This window comes from Sporothrix schenckii (genome assembly GCF_000961545.1).
Source record: "Sporothrix schenckii 1099-18 chromosome Unknown Cont44, whole genome shotgun sequence".
Taxonomy (NCBI): domain Eukaryota; kingdom Fungi; phylum Ascomycota; class Sordariomycetes; order Ophiostomatales; family Ophiostomataceae; genus Sporothrix; species Sporothrix schenckii.
This window is the reverse complement of record NW_015971145.1, coordinates 5,185,825-5,207,958: the sequence shown is the minus strand read 5'-3', so window position 1 is coordinate 5,207,958 and position 22,134 is coordinate 5,185,825. Positions and strand designations below refer to the sequence as shown.

At 56.3% G+C, this 22,134-nt stretch overlaps 4 protein-coding genes across 4 annotated transcripts; 3 read left to right on the top strand and 1 right to left on the bottom strand.

Annotated features, from left to right (window-relative positions):
• Window positions 1-1,544: 1,544 nt before the first annotated feature.
• Window positions 1,545-1,841, top strand: SPSK_10120 (uncharacterized protein; the record flags this gene model as incomplete). The annotated part of the gene is made up of 1 exon (XM_016736676.1): window positions 1,545-1,841. One exon carries the CDS (start codon window positions 1,545-1,547, stop codon window positions 1,839-1,841), a length of 297 nt encoding a protein of 98 aa, XP_016588370.1.
• Window positions 1,842-4,780: 2,939 nt separating this feature from the next.
• On the top strand, window positions 4,781-5,398 carry SPSK_09855 (uncharacterized protein; the record flags this gene model as incomplete). The annotated part of the gene is made up of 1 exon (XM_016736423.1): window positions 4,781-5,398. The coding sequence occupies one exon, from the start codon at window positions 4,781-4,783 to the stop codon at window positions 5,396-5,398; it is 618 nt and encodes a 205-aa protein (XP_016588369.1).
• Window positions 5,399-6,174: 776 nt separating this feature from the next.
• Window positions 6,175-7,895, bottom strand: SPSK_08980 (cation efflux system protein, CDF family; the record flags this gene model as incomplete). The annotated part of the gene is made up of 5 exons (XM_016735562.1): window positions 6,175-7,274; window positions 7,362-7,509; window positions 7,580-7,633; window positions 7,692-7,741; window positions 7,814-7,895. The coding sequence occupies 5 exons, from the start codon at window positions 7,893-7,895 to the stop codon at window positions 6,175-6,177; spliced, it is 1,434 nt and encodes a 477-aa protein (XP_016588368.1).
• Window positions 7,896-9,745: 1,850 nt separating this feature from the next.
• On the top strand, window positions 9,746-17,323 carry SPSK_08261 (egl-and pleckstrin domain containing protein; the record flags this gene model as incomplete). The annotated part of the gene is made up of 1 exon (XM_016734866.1): window positions 9,746-17,323. One exon carries the CDS (start codon window positions 9,746-9,748, stop codon window positions 17,321-17,323), a length of 7,578 nt encoding a protein of 2,525 aa, XP_016588367.1.
• Between the last annotated feature and the right edge of the window lie 4,811 nt (window positions 17,324-22,134).

Genomic DNA, 22,134 nt, shown 5'->3' with positions numbered 1-22,134 from the left:
CTGCAGGGCTGGCAATGCGAAAGGCAGCAACAAAATCGTGTAGGAAGGGAAACCTCGAAACTCGAAAAGGATTCCAAAGGGGAGGTTGATGGAACAAAGAGACTGAGTGAAACAAATAATCAGGACGATATCAGGACAAGGAAACAAGGAATCTCGTAACCGGACAGGATCATACGGTTTGGTGACTGCAGCGGTGAGGAAACGAACGAAGCCGTTGCAGCCAAAAAAGGCTACCTGCTGACACGAAGGTGCCCAGGCAGGAGGACGATGGTGTAATGAGCTAGTGAGAGGCTTCAGAGGACCAGCATACGGCGGTGTCTGCTCTCTGGTTGGTCCTCAAAAAGCCACAAGCAGAGCCTATAAGAACAGAGACAACGGTGTTCTTTCTTGTCCAACACGAAACGATCAGGGTAGGTCGTCCGTATCCGTCGAGCCGCGCTTCTTTACTGTGCTGCTCGATACTGTTGGACAACACCTGACCGCCTCGGATAGTAGTTCAGAGACGGCAGAAGGAGTCACGAAGCGTTGTGTTAGGCACATAAGCAGCTGGCGATTCTTCGATTCGTCTTCCGCTCGATTTCTTTACCACCACAGATGCAGTACAGCATAGAGGAAAGTCGTTCCGTGGTGTCGGATTTTCTTGTCTGGTCCTGCCGTGAGCTTGCCCTAGAGCTGAGCAATGGCTCGTCCTTGGGGGTTCGTTGAAATATGGCCGTGTGCGTACAAGTCCAAGCGACGATTGCGTCGCATGCATGCAAACGCGGGACTCGTGTGGCCAGCGCTGCCCTTATATTTGTTGACGCGTAAGTAATGGCAACGTACGGGCAGGCAACAGAACAAGGCCTTGGCTTTAGCTAGATCAGTATGTCGTAGAAGCGGCAGAACTGGAGTCTCATGTAGGTGTCGTAGGCCGAAAGAGGCAAATAGTAGCGTATCAAGAGGGTCTCAACATTTTCTGGTAGTCCAAAGGTGCTGTTTGACTGGTGATATGGCCCGGCACCGCTGCGTCCCTTCCGGCTGGCAATTTGGACAGCTTGTTGGTTGGCCGGTGATTTATATCAGACGGTTTTTGGTGACGCGGGAGGGTTACTCGCGATGTCGCTAGGGGCAAGAAGGGAGTGATGGAAGACCAAAAAAGCGTTGCCTGTAAACGGGAGGAGATGGTAAGGTAGGTAGATTAGGACAAGACAAAGAAACAAGAAATGCAAGATAGTTATTCCTTGCTAAGGGACAGAGACACGGAAGACGGGCGCGGCTGGCGGAATGATGTAAATATGGAACAACCAGGCCAGGGCGGGAAATGAGATGCGGGCGATTGGTTGGAACAGAGGGATGGGGCAGCTGAAGATCCCCAGATACTGCCAGATGCCGCTCCGTAATGCCACTTTTTGGGGCGTTATGTGTGACGTTTCTGGGTCGTCGAGTATGACGGTCGTGGCGAAGACGGTGATCGCAGCCGAGTCGACCGAATAACCAGGGGAGGGAGAGAGGCGCGAGAGCAAGGCAACGAGAGAATATGGAAGAGAAAACAGGCAGAACTGACGATGACCGATGACTGGTTGTCGCAAATCGACAAATGCGGCAACCAGGCCCGGCTCTATGGGGGAGAGGCGGGATGCACAGAAAACGACGTGCAGAAAGAGGAAGCAGCTCGGAAAAAGGACGAGCAAAAGGAAGCAGAAAAGCAAAGCAGTCGATTGGCCGGCGACGACGACGTTGGACCAGGGCGAAGAAAGGCCAAAGCAGCGGCTTGCTTTGTCTGGCTCCGAACGAGAAATGGCCGGTCGATTTTCTTATTTTTGGACCTTTCTTTTCCGAAGCTAGCTTCTAGCTCCTGGTGAGTGTAGTGTAACAAAGTAGGAGACTCTTTTCTTTCCGTCAAGCCAGGGAGGGATACACCGCCCTGAAAAAGGCACAAAAGTGTGTGCTGTTATTGTATGCCTTGTTGACTAAAGAGTCTCGCATGAAGTTGCTGCATTTACTGTATGTATGTAGCTGCATGCCGCACGCTGCGTTCCGATGCACTGGGCGCATTGGCGCATTCCAAAAGCGCTGCCGACAGAAGAGGATGGGAGACGTGTCTTGGAGCGGCAGCGTCGCGTTCGTGATGTTCTGCTTTCTTTTTTTTGTTTGTTTCTCGAAGCGGTCTGGGATTTTGGAAGAAACAAGATTCTTTCACCTCCTTCCCCCTCTTTCCCTTTTTCTCTCTCCCGTCCTTCTTGCTTTCCCCGTTGTGATGGAAGGCACGGCTGGATTCGCACCCTCTGCTCCTTCTGTCTTGACCATTCCGGCGGTGTGCAAGCCACATCGAAGGGCGCAATTGCCACGTTGGTGGGGTGGGCACCGGCTCTGAAGGTGGGATGGGTGGAGAGAGACATTCGAGGGAAGGAGCGGCAGGCCTGGCCAGGGCCAGGCCCAGGTCATAAATGGGGCAGGCAACTGTCTGCATGCTAGCACGGACAAATTAGGCAGTCGCTACTCGTGCAGCTGTCGCCGTCAATGTCTCATGTGCAGTCATTTGCAAGGAAGGAGCATTATCCCACTGGCGGTCTCGAAGCAGAGGTTTTGCTTCTTCAGTCTTCTTCGTCTTCTTCGTCTTCCCATGCACGACGGAAGAACACCGACTCGACATGAGAAAGCAGGCATATTCAGCCTTTTAGCGGACAATAATAACACCACCCCTGCTGCCGAAAGGATCACTACTCCGTACCGCGTATGGAAAAACCGGCGCACTGCGGCACCCAATATATGACTTATTCGGGTCTGATCATTTAACGAATCAAAAACGTGTTTGGAAAACACATCGAGTAGCGCGCCGTTGACCGTTTCAACATGCCAGCCGACAGTAATACCGGCTTGTGCTTGTGCGCAACCGCTTCCGCGCCAACTGTCAGCTAACTTACTTCGTAGCTGTTCCTTCTCCCCAGCCTCACCATCAAGAAAAGAGGATATCGCGATACAAACCTGTGGTGGTCCGGGCACCGTCCCTGATATTACCCTGCTCATTTCACCAGTGAAATTGCATCGCCAGACCTCTATCAGCCATGGGTCGCGTCCCCTGTTGCCCCAGGGCCAGGCCTCGGCCACGTTGCGGGGGGCAGGCGTGACGCTTTCTGGGACTATTGTGCTGGGGCATTTTGGAGTAATGCAGCATTACATATGGGGATCTGTACCGCTGGGGGCACCGAGCGCTTGGGCAGGACCCGGCCAGACCATGGTCGGATAAAGTGAGATTACTCCCCAAATCAGCACTTCGGTCTTCTAGAAAGGAAGAAAGTAGCAGGGCCAAGACCAGGGTTTGGCAGCACGAGAAGCGGTGAGAACTGCGAAGAAGTAACCGAGCGGAGCGACTTGGCGCGGCAGCAAATCTCGGCGGCGCAATTATGACGCACTGGCTCGAAGGCACACTAATTTGCGACAAAGCATACCCGAAGAACACCGTTTATTTGCCATGGACGGTTGACAAGAAGTACAGAAGAATCGAGAGAGCATGGGTACACATATGGTGCAGCGCGTGCTGACGATGCCGAGTGCGAAGACGAACTCTGGTTACGGAATGCTTTTTTTACTTTGTGTGCTATCTTTACCTGTGTTTGCATTGGCCCGTGAGGTAGCTTTGCATCTTGGGGAAGCTATGGTCAGGAATGGCTTATAAAACAGGGATTTACCATTGGACGTGCCTCTTCCTCGCCAGGTGTTGACTTCCAACGGTTGCAAGGATTGGAAAGATGAATCGTTGGTGAACTGACTGCAAATGAGTTGGGCGGCGCTTTCGATCCAGTCACAGCCGGTGCTCAACTTCAACCAATCTGGACAGCCATCGATAACTGGCCGTTGTGTGTGGAAAGCTTTTATAACTCAAGACGCACACTTACTAATGCACATCCTTTTCCAGGTTTCTAGGGTACCATCGCAGACAATCTACAAAAGAATAGGTGGAAGCTCGAACGGCAGCACTCAAACGTTGGCTCGCAATGGTAAGCTGACCGAGACGAAGAAAAAACATGTGGGTGCTTGCGTGGGACTCTTGTGTTATGCGGGAAGGAAGCCAAGAGTGGGCATATGCAATGATGGCGGCAGATCCTACAGCCACGAGGTAATATATCTTTCAACGGAGAGAAACGTGGTGCCCAACCTCTTTGCATTTTGCAAAATATTGGCGAATTATGGTAAGTTGTGGATGGCAAAGGGCTCCCAATAGGTGCACACAGCACACATGTGTGCACCTATTGGGAGCCATGGCAAAGAGCCATACCGTTTGAATTCAAGCTACTGGTATTGACATCTTACTATGTTGCTAGCCCTGACTCTTCAACTTCAATCTTCCCAGTACCTCTTATACCCTCATTTTCTCGTTGAGGGTAGTTATCAAAGTTCCAGCATCCTCGTTTGATCGCAACTACCTCACACAACTAGTACCCTTCGCCGCTAGACATGGCCTTCTCGACAACCTCCAAACCTTCTTGTCTAAATTCAAAGAGGTTGGTGCCTTACTATTTTCCGCCTATGAGTTTTGACACTATGGTTCGCCCACTGTACGTCGGCTCGTCATGTGCCCATATCGGCTTTTGCCACCCTTTATCGTTGTAGCTGCTCATGATTCAGCAATTGGTATCACACGCCTGATCATCACCAGTAGAACTTTAATTGAAATTCTCAATGTGGCTGTTCTTATAATGGCACGCTTTATCACCTATGGGATCTGAAAACTTGGTGGCTGATTCTCTTGACACAAGCGAAATCGAGCGAAGACGAGCGCATAATATACCTTTGGAACAAGATGCCGCCAAAGCACAAGAAGAACCAGAGCGACGCCAGCTTGGGGCCGCAAGACGACGAGCAAATGTCCATTTTCTTTCACAAGGAATGGGAAGACTACGGCTACATGTCAAACTACAAGCCGGCCAAGCTTTCCGCGCCGGACCCGGCCATTGCTTGTGCCTCCTGGCTGCTGGCCTCTCCTCGAACCGCAGACAACAATGATGCAGACGAAACGCCGCCCAACGATGCGCCCACCATCGAATTCCAGCACTCCGAGCAGTACTACATGTACTGCAAAGCTGCATGCTTTGGAGACACCGTTGCCTGCCAGCGCATCCTGGCTGCTACCAAGGCCAGCGACTGCAAAGACATCGCCCGGACCGTCCGCGGCTTCGATGCCGCCGTCTGGAGCCGCAACGACCGCCCTCTGCACGTCATGGCCGACGCGCTCTGGCACAAATTTGGCGGTGCACACCTTCAGCACGTGATTGACGACGGCGGCGACTGGCTCGGGCGCGAGGCGCGAGCGCAGCTGCTCCCGGACATTGGCCGCCAGCTGCTGGAAACCGGCGACCGGCAGCTCGTCAAGGCCGCGGGCCGCGACTCCTACTGGGGCATCGGCTACGGCATCAAGTAACGGCCAATGCAGTACCGGACATACTGGGGCAAGAACCATCTGGGGAGGAGTCTGGTCGCGGTGCGAGAGAGACTACGGACGTTGGTCGAGAGTGCGCCGTGAAGGAGAGGGGGGGGGGGTTTAGCCACGTCATGATACCCACGATACCCACGATACCCGTTGTTTCTACGACTTCTTAGTCTTCGTCAGGAGCCGTTACGTCAAAGACATGCACAACAGAGATAGAAAAGGATGCTCCTTGCAGCACAGCATTTGCGTTATTGTGCTACCTCAATCTCTGCACGCTCTTAATCCGTATTATATCCTTTTTATGTTTTCTACTGCTATAATAATAAACATGCAACTGTATCGCCTTCTCGGCCTCATTACATAAACTCGTTCATTCCTCAAGTCCTTGTTTTTGTAATATTGTAGCTACAGGCATCATTATTGGTCGTATTGATACAGTCAATTTGTTGCGTGTCGATACCAGTATACAGCGGAGGAGAACAAGTCTTCTCAATAGCTAAATAGGAAATAAATATTTAGGAGGTCGGGTGCTTTTTTAATCTTGAGTTGCTGGATACAGAATATAGCAAGCAGGTGCTCATGATTATGTTGCGTGTATGTTGTAGATTGATAGCAGCTCCATGCACGGAGGCATTTCCTTGCATGATAATCACCCTCCTGCTTTGCCTGCCTGAAGCCTTATGTCGTAGTGTTGTCCCAACCGCGTTCTTCTGTAACCACCGATCGAGCCAGGCCGGTTTTATCTAGTTTGGCCTTTCCTCAGCTACTTACTTACAGCACATGAGGTTCTCACAAAGTGTGCCACACGGGATCTGGCAACCGCTCGCCTCGGTCCGCCGCCTACGGATGACCGAGACTGCGTTCGATGGCCGTCTCCGTGCGGAATCGCTGCTGCTGCTGCCATTGTTGTTGCTGTTGCTGTTGCTGCTGCTTCTGCTGGCACCGTTTGTGCCTTGAGAGTCCGCTTCATTGCAGACACCGTGTTTGTTGTTGCTGCTGCTTCCTGCAGTAGCTCCGGTAGCCCCATCATCGTCCACGGCGACACTGTCACCCTTGGACAAAACAACTGCAATCTTGGACAGAGTGAGATCATCTTTACCGCCCCCAGGTTCTAGAGACGCGACACCGCCCATGTTGCCGCTGGTCTGGCCGGCCAGGGATACTTGCGACGAGTACGACAGCTCGGGCTGCAGCGTAGCCGAGTGTACACCGTAGGCATGCAGGCACTCGCTAACCGTGCGTGCCTTCTCCATGAAGCTCGACACCGTCTGGTCCGAGACGACCACGTGTGCCGAGGCAATGGCTTTTTTCTGGTCCAGCCGCCAAATGTGCAGCTCGTGCACCGACTCGATGCCCGGGATCTTTTCAAGGTCGTGCTTGACATCCTGGATGTCGACACCGCGCGGTGCGCTCTCGAGCAAGATGGTGCCGCTATTCTTGACGAGCGGGATGGACGACAGCAAGATCATGAGGGCAATGCCAATACTGACGCCCGGGTCGGCGTAGTAGCGGCCCGCATAGTGCGTCTTCCAGATGACGACAGCGGCAATGATGACGCCAACGTTGTTGGCGGCGTCACCCAGGACGTGTACCATGGCGCCGAGCATGTTGAGATCGCGGCCGGAGCCCTTGGTCTGGACGGTCAGGTGGCGGTGCTCGGCGTGGGACTCGTGCAGCTGGTCGTCGTCGTCGACGTGAACGTGGCCGTGCTCGGACTCTTCGTTGGGCGCATGATTGTGGCTGTGGCCGCCGCTGCCGCCGCCGTCACCGTGGTCGTGGTCGTGTTCGTGCAAAAAGACGGCCGAGATGACATTCAGGCCAAACCCGACACAGCCCATAATCAGAACGAGCTTTGGGTTCTCGACCTCTGTGAGAATGTATTAGCGCATGTGATTTTCTTTTCTAAAAACATAATGAATCATTAATGGATATTGTCTCGAAAAGGAGGACCGACTTTGAAGCGTAATGAATCTCTCAATGGACTGGAGAAAGATGCTGACGCCAAGCGCCAAGAGGAAGACGCCGTTGAAGAAGGCACCAAGAAGCCGGGCACGCTGCCAGCCAAACGACAAGTCTTGCGGGAAGTCTGACCGTTCCGATATCTGATGGTGTTAGCAATCTCCCCATACTTAACATTGGCATTTGCTGGCTTTGGTATGCGATGGGACTTACAACGATAGCAACCAGCGCAACTATGAATCCTATCAGGTCGTTCATCTGGGCGAACTGTGTCAGTCGTCGATATATGCCAGACGGATACGTTTTGTTAAAGTGGACCATTTACATAATGGAAGGCATCGGCAAGAAGAGCCAAGGATTTTGTCATGAAAGCAACTGAAAAGGTAAAAAGGTCAGAAAGAGCGCCAATATGGCAAAAGACAGGGATGCTTGTTCAAGCATGCATACCAATAATTTCAGCGACAAAGAACGAGAACGATATCGCAATGGTCGCCATAAGGCGCTTCTTGGGCGTGAGATGGAAGGCCATGGCGGCAGGCGGCCAGTCGAAGCGAGGTAAATGTGAGGCTGGAAAAAAAGAATGTATCGTTGATCGCGATGGAGTTGGAAAAGTTGCGAAGCGAGGCAAGAAGCAGTTGACAATGAAAGAGGAAGGTGGGTCCCCTTTCACTTGCCAGTGGACGAATCTGGAAGGAACAAGGCGAGGCGAAAGCGAAGTCACCTCGAGTTGGACTGGACAATGAGACGAAATAAAAAATCTAAACGGATGGAAGGGAAGAACAAGAAGACAGAAGATCGACTTTAAAAGAGTACCGCGACACGAATGCGACAATGCTGCCCACCCTCGTTCAAAACGTAAATCAGGGCGATCGATCACGTTCGGCTGATTGGCTACCGGACTTGAAGGGCAGGAGCGGAAGAGTGAGGAGGTGTTCGCAACAGGAAGGCTCGACCAGTGGCAACTGCAGAACAACCTGGCGATGGAGAAAGGCGTATAAGAGATTATGAAGAGAGCTCAATGAAGTGAGCAGCGAGAAGAGAGCAAATATCAAGAGATACACGCCACGCTGCGTACGAAAGACGAGATGGAGCACACAAGATATTCATGTGATGCAGGAGAACGCAAGGAAGGGAACAAAACACCAGGATGCGTTGGCGTCACTTGATCGGCGGATGCGGAGACGTCGAGAAGTTGAAACAGAAACCGCCGAATTTGCGACGGGTCGGTAGTTCTCTGGTGTGTGCTCGTTCGTGCGTCACTGGTTCCCGCGTTAGGCGCACTTTGGGGCCGGCGAGCGCGACTCGAACGTCCATTTGCCACGGCACCAGCCTAGTACGTTTCGGCTGGTTTCTTCTCAGGCTTCCACATTCTCGGTTCCAGCGTTATTCCATTATTATTTTGGCGGGTTTTATCACGTCCGAGCTGTTTCATCTCGTTCACAGTGTAGAAACGACAAGATATCTCCGAGCTGACTTCAGGACCGTAACTGCGTCACGATGCGGAAATGCAGACAGCCGACCCACCGACAGCCAACACACATGCGCCACAATGATTGTGTATCTAACACATGAGCCAGCACGACCACCAGCACCTCACTAGATCCAGGCTTGGCACGGTGCCTCTGTGTTGGGCGCCCACCCAATTGCCCGACGCAACTGATTAAATCCATCGACCTTGCTCTTCACCGGGGGCCGCTCTCGGCTGCGAGCAGCTCGTCCCACCGTTGCCCGTGCACTGTGCGCGGCCCTGTGCGTCCTTGTGCCATCATGGATGGGCTCGCCGTATCCGTCCTTTGAAGAGCAAGCGCGATATCGCGTTGGCGTTGCCTGCTTTCGTGTAATTCACTCACAATTGGTAGACAGTCGGAGAATTCTAGCGCTGGCCGTCCGCATTGCTCTGACAGCTGTGTGGCACAAGACAAGTGTGTCATGTTGAACGACTGGAAATAAGACAACAGTACCGAGTTCTTCGGCCAGAAATGTCATGGTGTACATTCGTTGGTTGAATTCGCAATATGCAAACGTACCTACGTCGCTCTACAGCCAATTCGCATACTGGACGACATGCTGTCGATGCGCCGATTGCAATTGCACCTGCCATGCAAGCTGTAATTACAAAATAGGAAGGCGGTGAGTCAGCCGTCCAATAGCCCGCCAGCAACTACATTCTGCCGCCATCACGCACCTGCTTGACCCTTCACAGCAGCGTCGAGCTCCCAACTGTACCTCATCCACGATTGGCCGCACGTACCACCGTGACCTGGCAAACGACATATGTGAAGCGGCCGCATACCATGCCACATACCATCCCGGCAGCCTGCGCACACGCCCGCTGCCGATGACGTCCTGATCGCGCCTTTGCCCGCCGCTGACGCGACAATGTCTCGCAACGGATTCTCGCCGGCGCACTCGCGCAAGGCCGGGCCACCTCGCTGGGCCTCGCACCTTCGCCAGCTGAGCCGCAACAGTGCCGAATCCGTGCCCACCGATGCCTCGCTGAGCGGTGGGCCCGTCCCGTCGACGGGCAGCCCGCAACCAACCAACCCGCCCACCCATCCGCCTCCATCGTTCCATCACCATCTCCTCCAGCACAGCCGTCCCCGTTCGTCGACACCCCCACGCCGCGCCCGGTCCCCCGACACCATGTCGAGCAACTCCACCATCCGCGAGGCCAGCCCTGCCAAGGGCCCACAGCCCGCATTTGAACGCACCTGCTCCGTCACCGTCAATGAATCGTTTGCCCGCGACGAGGTGCTCATGAACCTCGACCACTTTGACGACGACGTGCAGCTGGGCCAGCTCATGGCCATTGATGTCCTACCCGAGCAGCGGCCGGGGTTTGGCAGTACGGGCACCGGGGGCAGCGGCACCAACAGCAACAACAATACCGTCCGCCGTCCTAACGCGGTGGCCGGACGCAAAGACGACCAGGCCTCTGGAACAACAGGATCCGCAGGGGGAACACCAGGAGATTCCGGAGGAACGGGAGGAACGGAAGACGGCACAAGCACAGACACCGGCACGGGCCCAGGAACAGCAACAGGAACAGCAACAGGCGGTGCAGCCGGGCAAGCCCCCGACGGCGAGGCGGACGCCGGCCGCCGGTATCTGTTTATCGTCAAAGACATGCCCAAAGAGCTCAAGGCGCGCCACCCCACGGTCGAAATCTACGTTGCCAAACGCATCGCCGACGTCTTTGGCATGAAAAAGGGCTCGACCGTCCTGCTGACCCCCGTCGACGCCAGCAACCCGGCCATCGAAGCCTCGCACGTCGAGCTCGTCTTCAAGGACCAGTACCTGTCGCGCGCCGACATGTGGCGCCTCGCCGTCTCCGAGCTTGCCGAACGCACCGTCTACCGCGGCCAGATGGTCCTGTTTATGAGCACGATCAAGGCCCAGGTGACCCACGTCTTTGTCGACGGCAAGCGCGTGCCGTCGGCCTTTTTCGGCAAGAACACGCGGCCCATCTTCCGCAGCGAGTCGGCCCGCTTCGTCCTCTTCATCCAAATGGCCCGCGAGATGTGGGACTTTGACTCGGACGGCTCCGGCGAGATCCTGTTCAGCAAGGTCGTCAACGGCCTGCTGCCCACGCTGTTCAAGAAATGGGCCGCGCGCAAGGTCAAGCATCTGGTCACCATCGTGCTCTTTGCGCGCGTCGAGTACGACACCGGCCTGGCCGTCGACCTGTCCGAGGCATCGGTGCAGCACGACTACTATACGGGCGTCCAGTCGTCCGGCAACCGCCGCCCGTACAAGGACTTTTACCGCGTTGTCGTCAGCGAAATGTCCAGCAACGAGTGGACCCGCATCCTCTACCAGCTCAAGCGCGAGTTCAACCTCTTCCGCCGGGACATCAGCCTGCACCACCTCGCCCACCTGCGCCCTGACACGGCTGCGTCTCTGCCTCCGGGCGCGCTGTCTGTGTCGGACGATGCGGCGGACGGCGGCGAGGCGACGGGCGATCCCGATCCGTCCAAGAAGCCGCCGCTGAACCAAAAGTTCCAGCACCACATCCAGGCCGAGTCGTCGTCCGCCATGTACGGCAACGTCCTCGAAGCCGTCAACATGGCCTCCACTCTCTTCTCCCACGACTACGTGGACCGCGATCTCATGCGCACCGGCATCTCTGTCGTCGTCATCTCGCCCGGCTCCGGCGTCTTTGAGGTCGAGTACGACGCCCTGCGCCGCACCACCGAGGCCCTCATCGGCAACGGCATCGGCATCGACCTCATCTGCATCCCCAAGGTCCCTCTCCACTATGCGCCACTGTTTCGCTTCCGCCACCCACACCGCCTCGACCGTGACTTTCAAAAGTCCCGAACATATAGCAACAACAGCCAGGCAAATAGCCAGGGGAACAGCCAAAGCAACAGCCACAGTCAGAGCCACACCAAAGGCGTTGGCACTCATTTTGCCCACATGAGCGGCAGCACGCCTAAACAGAACACGCCGCTCTACGGCAGCTACTCGAGCGTCGGCGCCCACTCGTTGTCGCCGAGCAAGGGTGCCGGTGCCGGGTCTGCTGACACGCCGCAGCAGCGGACCTTTGAGGCGATGGGCGCCGACCGCTTCAACGACAGCTGGTTTTATGCTCTTCCCCAGTGGCTGCATGTTTCGTATTGGGCCAGCGAGCCCAACGAACTGCTTATGCGCCAGGGCGTGCCCTTGCCGCCGCTTCCGCTCGAGGGCACCCGCCCGGGCACGCATCTCGAGGAGTTTGCTGTCCGCTGCCGCATGTACGACCTCCAGATGCGCGGCGTGCTCGAGACGAACGAGATCGAGACCACCCCGCTCCACGCCGACCCGCTGTTCCCGCGCAGTGCGTTCAAGCCCTCGTCCGACTCGCTGTCCACCTCGCCCGTCGAGCACGGCGGTGTCCTCGTCGTCCAGAACAAGCTCGCCGCCAACGTCCTGTTCGACCAGGTCTACGGCTTCCAAAAGTTTGCCGCCGACAAGCTGGCCAAGCAGAACAGCAAGTCGCTGTGGAGGCAGCTGCAAGAGTACGACGGCAGCCGCCAGAAACTGCCCACACGCCGCAAGGGCCATCACAGCGGAGCCACCAGCAGCAGCTACAGGCGTGAGCGCGAGCCAGACGACGGCACGGCGGCCCTGTCCAGCTCGGCATTGGCTCTCTCAGGGCCCCGCACACTGCGAAAGACACATTTCCTCGGTGAAGGCGGTTCGGGCGGTTCGGGCGGTGCGGGCACAAGCTCTGCACATGCACAGGCCGACCGGCGGCCGTCGACGGCCAGCTTCATGTCCACGACCGGTGCAACCAGTAGCCTCGCCACGACGTCGGCATCCAGCTACCGACCGGTCTCGTCCTCCACGGCAGCAACACCGGCAAGCTCTGCACTCCTATCGAGTCGCGGTCTCGATTACAGAAATATGCGCGACAACACGAGGTCTGTCAGCTTCGACAAGGAGAGCATCAAGAGCATCAAGAGCTCGCGCTCATCCTCGTCCAAGGTGCCGAAAGCGATGCGGCAGATCAGCCTTGGCCAGCGAGGGTTCGGCATTGCGGCACCCAAGGCGGCCGTGGCCGAAGTCAGCGCAGAGACCGTTGCGGCGTCCAATCTGCCGTCTGCGCCGACCGTGAACCTCTCCTTGGCTACGGCGCCTGCCACCGCGGCCACGACGTCGGCCACGGCACACGCACCCGGGGCAATCCCAAGCACGCCAAAAGCATCCGCTGTCTTTTCGACAGGAGACGACCGGATGAACCTGCCCCACCCGACCATGCACGGCCTCTCATCCGCCGACCGAGCAGCGTCCGGCAGCCGAACAGGGCTTGGGCGGATGGTCGGCGGCGCCAGCTCCACGGACCAGCGCAACCGAAGCCGCCTTGCGCCGCCGGAAACGCCGACGCGCCCCATCGTGATCCGCTCCGGCGACTCGTCGACACAGCTGGCTGCCGGCTCGTTCCTCGGTGCCGGTCGTGCCGGGCGCACCGAGCCCCCACGCCCCCGTGACGACCGCGACCCCCACTACTCCAGCACGTTGCGTGCTGATGACGCGCAGCGCGTCTACAACTCCAAGCTGCTCGCCGAGGCCGTACCTGAGACCACCAAGGCCCTGTCGCCCACCGCCGCCATGGCCCCCTGGCTCATGATGATCAACCCCTCTAAGCCCGAGGCGAACAAGATCGATTCTGCCACGTTTAACAGCCGCTGGCAGCACGTCTTTCCCCGTCCCGGCGAGATCCGTGTCATGCGCTGGAAGACGCTGTGCTCGCCCGCATCTGTGCCGCTGACGACCGAGTACTTCCCCACCAAGGCGCAGTTTGAAAGCGAGTACGTGCAGCAGCCCTACAGCGTGTCTCAGGACGCCGACGATGAGCTGCCCGAGGTGCCGCAGACCCGTGACAACCTGCTGCGTGAGCTGATTAGCTTGCGGCTGTCGCAAGGCTTCCAGGTCGTCATCGGCCCCGTCGTGGCCAAGGCTTTTGGCCAGAAGCAGATGAAGATTGCCGACATCTTCTCGACGGACCAGCAGCCCTTTGAAGACGGCACGAGCATCTTCATGTCCATTGGCAACACCATCCACCAGCTGTCGTTTGCCAACGATGCCGAGGTGCAGGTCAACATTTACCATCGCAAGACGGACGAGTTTGGCAGCGGCAGTGGTGCAGCCGGTGGTGGGCTTTTGGCTGGCGGTGCCGGGTCGGGTGCCGACGGTGGTGGCGCCGGCGCCGGAACTGCATCGAACCCTGCGCCGCTGTACCGGCCAGCCATCCGCACGCTCCTGGACCACGACTACCTGACGAGCACAATCGACGTCTCCGCGCCGCGCTCCGAGCGCAACTGGAACTACATCGACTCGCACGTCGCAGGCCACGACGAACAGCTCACCGAGAACCTACGCTTCTGGCGTGCGCGTTTCGTGCTGATCCCCATGGTGCTCCCGCACCGTGCCGGCTCCGTTGCGTCTACAACGGGTAGCATCTCTGGCGCCGCGAATGCAAATGCAAATGCAAACGCGAATCCGAATGCAAATGCCAACTCGAACCCGAATCCCGTCGACAACGACGAAGAGGTCCGCATTGAGGGCATCCGGAAACTCGGCCAGCTGTGGCAGAAGCACCGCGTCATCCCCGCGTCCGAGCGCCACTTTTTGCAGACGCTCTCAAACCGCCACCGGCGCACGCGCGACACCAACCAGAACCCGCTCGACGTCGTCTATAAGACTGAAGATCCGTCGCTGGTCATCGCCGCCGAGCTCGAATCGACCCTGCCGCTCCTGGGTGGAGCAGGCGCCGGCGCAAGCACAGGCACAGGCACAGCAGCTGGGGGTGCGGCTGGACAGGCACCACAGCAGCCGCTCCCCCGCAAGGGCCAGCTTGTGACCGACCGCGATCCCTTCCGCAAGAGCAACCTCAACCTGGCGGCACTGGCCGAGGCGATGCAACAGCCTGTCGAACAGGGCGGCGTGCGCATGCAAAACCGGCGCTGGCATTTGCGGCTGCACTACAACTGCTTTATTGGCTCGGACATGACGAGTTGGTTGCTCGACAACGTCGAGGACCTCGAGAGTCGCCAGGAGGCCGAGGCCCTGGGCAACATGCTCATGGTGTCGGACCGCGACCGCGACCGCGACTACCTGTACAAGGCCTCAAACGACGCGTCCGAGAAGGATGCATCTGACAAGAAGGATCGCGACGGCAACACCGCCAGTGCTGCCTCCGGCGGTGGACACACTGCAACGACCGACGGCAGCACTGGAACAGCAAGCAGCGCTGCGGCTGCAGCGTCCACTGGAGCTGGCGGTGGGGGCGGTGCCACACCGGCCGTCGGCCCCCGCGAAGGCAAGCACCAGGGCATCTTTGTCCATGTCGAGAAGCGCCACGCGTTCCGCGACGGCCAGTACTTTTACCAAATCAGCAGCGAGTATGCCAAGCCGCACAACACGGGCGGCTGGTTCAACACACGCAAGGCGTCGGTGGCAGCCATACCCACGGCGGCTGATTTGCAGAGTGGTGGCGGCGACGGCGGCAGCGGCAGTGGTGGTGGTGGTGGTGGTGGCGGCGGCGGCGGGTCAGCTGACGGGTCAAGACAGCCCGCGTCCCGGCCGGTGTCTGTCCACGAGGACAGCGATTTTGGCAAGGCGCCAGCATCGGCTGCCTCCACGCCGATCCTCGCGGCAATCTCCGGCACCGGCAGCAATAGCACCAGCAACAACAACCAGACCACCACGACAGGCGGCAGCAACACGAGTGAGAGCGGCGGCAACGGAAACAATGCGCATGCAGACAAGAAGAGGCCGCGTGTGCTGCTCAGCAAGATGATGAAATACGACGTCGACCACCGCAAGCGCTCATACCGCCCCGAACGCATCGACCTGCACTACGACCGCCTGCACAACCCGGACAACTGCTACCACATCCGCATCGAATGGATGAACGCCACGGCCAAGCTCATTGAGGACGCCGTTGAGGTCTGGGCACGCGAGGCCTACCAGCATGGCCTTCGCCTCGTCGAGGTGCCGATTGCCGAGGCGTCGTCCATCAGCGAGGGCAACCCCTTCCGACGGCCGTACAAGGTCCGCCTGGCACTGGCGCCACCGACGCAGCGACCCGCCACGTTCTACGATCCCAATTTGCTAGCCGCCCAGGCTCAGCCCGGTCGCCACTTTTATCAGAGTGCGATCCTGCGCAAGTTTGGGTTTGTGCTCGACACGGAGGCGGCGTCCAACTTTCCGCACAGCGTCGACGTGCAATACTCGTGGGGCCGTCCCTTTTTCAAGTACACGCAGTACATCCACCGATCCGGCATCATCTTGGCGCAGATTGACGACGAAGGCGACTTTTTGCTTCTCGTCAACCGCTTGTTCAGCAACCGGTCCACGGTGCCGTCTGCGCGGGATATGCGGCCAACGGATCAGCAGCAGCAACAGCAACAACAACAGCAGCAGCAACAGCAGCCACAGGGCGGTGGACCCAGTGAGCCAACGCCGCTCCAGTCGCCCATGGTCAGGACAGGGCTGTTCAACTCGCCGCGGCTCCGTCCCACTGGTCTCGAAGCACTGAGCCAAAAGGGCAGCGCAACGACCATGTCGGGACTGCTGAATAAGAACAGCGTTCCCGGCCCCAGCCCGATCGTGACCAGCAGCTCGGTCGGCGCAGCGCCTGTGGTCCCCGGTAGCAGCAACAACCCCGGCATGGTGCCCAACACCGCGAGTGCCGTGCTCTTTTCCATCTCGACAGGCGACCTGCCGCCGGGCGAAGATCCCGAAAGCGTCATGGACGAGCTCGAGGCGTTTAGCCAGGACCCCGTGGCCCTGGAGGCCTTTTACACGGAGCTTCTCGAAAAGCGCAGCGCCTCGACGGCAGCCGCTGCGGCCGGCGGTGGTCTGAATACACCGCGTCTGTCGGGCAGCCACCCGCACATGGTCCCGCCGTCGAGCGGCAGCACGAGCTCCACGGCCGGCACGCCCACCTCGACCAGCCGCCCTGTATCACACGCCGCGCACAACTCATCGTCGCTGCTGTCGTCTGCGGCCGCGCGCGCCACGGCCGAAGTGCCCGACACAAACATCCCGACGCTCGGCCTGCCTCCGGGTCTGCTGAACAGCAGCACGCGGGTTACGAGTGGCAACAGTGGCAGCAGTCATGTGAGCGGCGGCGGGGGCGGTGACAGCAGCCCGCTGGCGCCGCCATCCAGCGCCAGTGGCAGCCTCCGGTCACCTGCGAGTGCGTCGGTCGGATTGGGCGGCCCCCAGAGCCACAACCAGAACCTGAACCTGAACCTGAACCAGAACCAGAACCAGAATCAGTTCATCCAGCCTACCCCCCTGACGCCGATCCGGACGACGAGTCCCGGGTTCTTGGCATCGCGTCTGTTCCTGCGACGCAGCAGCGTGGACGACATTGGTCTACAACGGCCGCCAGCCGAGGACGGCAACGGTAGTGGCGGGGCTGCCCAAGGAAGCCCTGATTTGTTTGGCCAGCAGGGTTCATGATGGTGCCACGCGGTGAAACACTCGAAAAAATTGGAGTCCCTCCATTTCTGTAACATTTGCTTCTGGAGTTTGGAAAACGTTTGACTTTGTTTTGTGGCCTCGTGATCTAGCACGTATTGGATATCCTTTGAGAGGTGTTATCTAATGTGTTTTTTTATTCGTTATTTTATTAAAAGCATCTATTACCTGGTGTATATTTTTGGATAATGAAAAATTGTTTTGAATATTTAACCTCGTCCAAAATCAAAATCCAAACAGAAAAAGGGAATGTAAATAAACCAAAACATAAAAACGGAGGACACGTCATGACATTTCAAACAACACGGTCCCTTGTTCAGCGAGCTCGACAAGATGCTTCCCGGCCCAACCACTTCCCCCCGGAGTTGATTACACTGGTTTCGAGCCGTACCTGTCGACTTTCAGCCACTCCCCTCTCTTGCTGTTCCGCGTCTTGGCAGCCGAGCTCTGGCCACTGGGAGGAGACGGCGATGAAGACTAATGCAGACACACGCAGCCATAACGCCAATTATTGGATCAGTTATGCCTCGTTGGGTTTCTTTCTCTTCCCTTGTTCTTCCTCGGAGGCCTTCATCCGGAAACGGGAGGAGAAATACGACAAACAGGGCGAAGAAAGGAGAAGACATCAAAACCGAATGCCCGCACAGGTTTCCAGTTTCTGTAATCCTCGCAGCCACCAAGTCAAATCCCACCATTGCCTGTCTTATTTCACTCTCCGCAATTCGCTGCCATGTCTGTTTTTGTCTGTTGCCCGACGATGTCTGACAGGTCAGACTCTCTCTTACCAAGCCACATGTGAACACTCCCACAAGTGACGCGTTTCATGACGATGACAGATGGGTGAGGTTCCAGGAGGACATGCCTGCGGGCACCTAATTTTATTTTTCCTTGCTTTCGCCAGTGTCTAGGGCGCCTTTCAAGCCACTAGGATGATCTTTGCCAAAACGGCTGAGTTGGCAACGCAACAAAACATGCGGTGAGCCGCCACCCTTCCCCGACACGGTGTCCCGGTCACAATACGTGGTGCAGCGGTTGACAGCAGGGGATGAAGACCAATTGAGAAACAAAAAGCGAATCCAACGTGAGGTATTATTCGTCCGTTTGGACGTCCTCACGCCGGATGTCTGGTGTTCGCCGAATGCAAATGCGCTCAATACTGGCCTAGTATCAGGTCAGCCCAAGCATCAGCATCCCGTTTGCTCCCGTTACGTCGCCGTCATACGAAATAAGTATGTTCCCCTGTCGTCGACGAGTGCACATGCGCGTTGTCAAGTCAGCTTTGTCGACGTGGCTGGCGATTGCCCTGATTTTGGAGCCCTCTGATTCGTTTGCTGCTCGGTTAGATCGTCTCCGCAAAGCAATAGTTGCTGGCCCCAGTGTTAATTTGCGGACAGCCAGAGGCCTCCGTATGTTTATGACCTCTGCGCGTAGCACAGTGACAGTGATGGCAGATTGTTACAGTACGCTCAGCATGCTTCGTCTGTCGCATTTTCAATATTTTTCTATTCTTTCTATTCTTCATTTTTTATAGTGCAATGTTGTATTTGTGTCTGAGCCTAATACCTGTGAAAAGGGAAGGAGCAAAGAGATTGCTTAATTACTCCTCTAGTGCTCCTTCCATCCTGCACTGCAAGGCACTGTAAGCTTACAATACGGAGCGCATTTTCTCGCGCGTGTTGGCTGTCAATGACGTCTACGGACGATGCAGTGCACTGCTCCTTCCATGGACGATGTACGGCGCCCCTACAAGCCCTAACTGCAATTGGTAGCTGACTGTGCGACAGCTGACATGGCGTGTCGTGTGCCAAGACCGCCTAATTCGGTCACCTTTTTTCCGGTTTGTTTTGCGCGTTTTGTCCGCTGTGCCCTCGTTCGCGCTTTCCCTCTTTCTCTTTTCTTGACCTCTTTGGTCCTGCCCTTTAGCAGCATGCACAGCTCGAAGGAAAGCGCAATTGAAAGGAAAACGCATCGGACCTGTGTGAGATCAACCAGTGTTCTATTGTCTACATTTGCGCGTGTCTGGCTGTGTTGTGACGTGGCGAGTATTATTGTCATGCCGTCTCGATTGCCCCCGTAGCTTACGGTGTAATTACTGGCGCCCGGCGTGAAGAATGCACACTCGCATGCTATCTATCAGTTCTAGGCCCTTGATCGCTCCTTCCAAGACCTAGAATTGCTTGTTTTGCGCTTGGCTATTTATTGGCTTTAGCTTTAGACTTGGCTTTGCGCTGCCGTCGTGTAGTGCGTAGTGCAGGTGCGACCGGCGCTGGAACAACATTGCATTACTCTGAAACGGGGCCCCAATCGACCAGATCGAGACCAAAATCTGTTCGCTGTGTTGTGGTCTTGGCATTTTGGGGCCAACGAGGATCCCAAAAGACACCCGTGCTCCCAGTAGTTCATCTCCCATCTTTTTGGTCCTTTTTGTTTCTGGTTCCATTTATTTGCTGGACATCGTCGCCAACTCGTTTCTTGTTCTCCTTCTTGTTGTCATCCTCCTTATCGCGCCTTCCTGCTTGCGCACCTCTTTCCTTCCTCAAGAGCTGCCTTTGCTAGCTTTCTGGCATCTACCCCTTTCGCTCAGAGTTACATGTGCATCGCTCCTTCTTCCTTCACACCTCAGCGGACCTCCCTTGCGGCCGCTCTTGTCACCTCGCGGCGAGAACAAAGGAGCAACCTACACACAATCTACGGATTCACTTGACAAGGTACGTTGGACCGGCAAACAAAACAAAGTGATGCAAGGAAGGAGGCTGTCGCTGTCACACGACACGCAAACGGGCAACGACCTCGCGCCTTCTTTCATTGATATGTTCCTTCCTCGCGGGCGTGCACAACAGGGCGACTTCTAATTTTGTCTCGCTGTATGCCCCTTTATTGCTTCTTGCCTCTCATCTCTGCCCCTTTCTTTATTTTGCTCTCTCCCGCGCCCCTGAATCCCTTCACCTCTTTGTCCTTGTTCTATTCTCGATTTTCGGTTGTCTGTGATGTTGGCTAGTTTTGACCGCAAGCGCCCATTCAAAGCGATTGCCATCCGCCTTTATGTTGCCCTACGCGCCCAGCTCCGTTCCTTTCGACTGGCCAATCGCGCCTCACGCTTAGGGCTCTCCGTGTTAACAACGACTTTCCAGAAACCTAATTTCAGAGCTTTTGATTCCGATTCGATTTTGGAAAAGACTTTCCATTTTCACGACTAGTACGTCCACTATTTATGCGCCTCACAAGTCCGATCGTCGTCTTGGTTACTCCCAATTCTACCTCGCCCTCTGCCTTGCACCGCACAAGGCTGACCTCGTTTGCCAACAGGCGCCAATATCTCATACTTACCATTACCAAATCTCTTCAGGCTCTCCGGCGCCACAAAGCTCAGGCTCAGTCTAGCTCCACCACCTACGCCCGGCATTGCCATTCATTACTAGGGCATTTTTGACAGATACCGACAAACGCTCCGCCTTCTTGCCTGCCAGTCTACGCAACACACCACAAGCCACGATTTCGACGTGTTGTACTCGCCCGCTACCTCTCGCCATCGGACTCGTGTTTAGTTTCCACCTTGTTTGGCCGTCCGCAGCAACCCTTACGACGCCTTCCTAGTCCTTGTTCCTGTCGCCTTATTGCCAATTGTCGCATTCGTGGCCTCGTCTCGCACGTTCTACGCTTTTGCTTCAGTTTTTGCTTGGAGGCCTGACCTCGCCTGGCGGAACTCTTGGCGCCGTGCCCAGCTTCAAATACAGCGCTGTCCACCTTGTTGTCCTGCTTGTACGAGAATCGGAGACTTCCCAAGCTCTGCTTCCTAGCACCGGCCGTCAACACACTTACACAACAGTGCCATCTCTCACCGCATCATCACAGCCCGGACAACACACTCTCTACTACGGACCGTCCTTTTCATTCCCGATCCCCGATTCAGCCTGTTCACTGTTTTGGGTCCCTTATCGAAACTATCTCTCCATATACCGGATCTTTCGCAGAGCACGCGCCCAGGTTAGACTTGCAGTCGCACTACACAACCTCGACGTCCACATCAGAATTTGCGCACTATTCGAAACCTATTGTCTATTGTCGACTGACAATTCTATCTTCGAAATCGAAGCAACCATGTCGTGTAAGATTCTGACCCCGTTTGAACCCCGATCCCCTAGGGCCCCATCGCAAAATCGCACTATTTTCCTCGTCCCTGCACTTTTCCTTCCTTTCTCCTTCTCGACCTTCCGCCCCATGCTGCGCCCCCTTTTTTACTTCACACCATACCCTCCTTTCATACCCACCTCGGTGCACTAGGCCGATTCTGCGGGACGCCGAGATTTTTACTAGGCTTTGCGCTGGCCGTGCGGTGCTCGGTGACTGCCCTTTCAAAGCACTAGGTACGCATTCTTACTGCTCGTTGGACGTGGCTTGCACCTTGTCTGCACCTTGGCTGCACCTGGCTCCTCCAAAATGCATGCACCGGGGTTCCATTGTTGGTTTTCACCATTTTAGGCACAATTTTGCCTTGCTGCCCACTTGACCGACGGGCCTTACTTGCACTCCTTTTCTTCACTTGCCTTCCGATTCAACCGCCAACCCACACACTCACAACCATTTCCAATTGTCTTGTTTCTGAAACATTTTTGTTTCTTGCTTTTAATCGCAGTCTCCCTCGCCCATTTTTTCTTTACCTCGCAAGGTGCCATTTGTTGCGTTGATGCCTTTTTATTACCATTTCCCGGCGACATAACACGGCTCGTTGGTCAACACTTTGCTACCGTTTTCCTAGCAACGCGCGGCCCCCCTGTCTTTGCAATCTCGTGTTT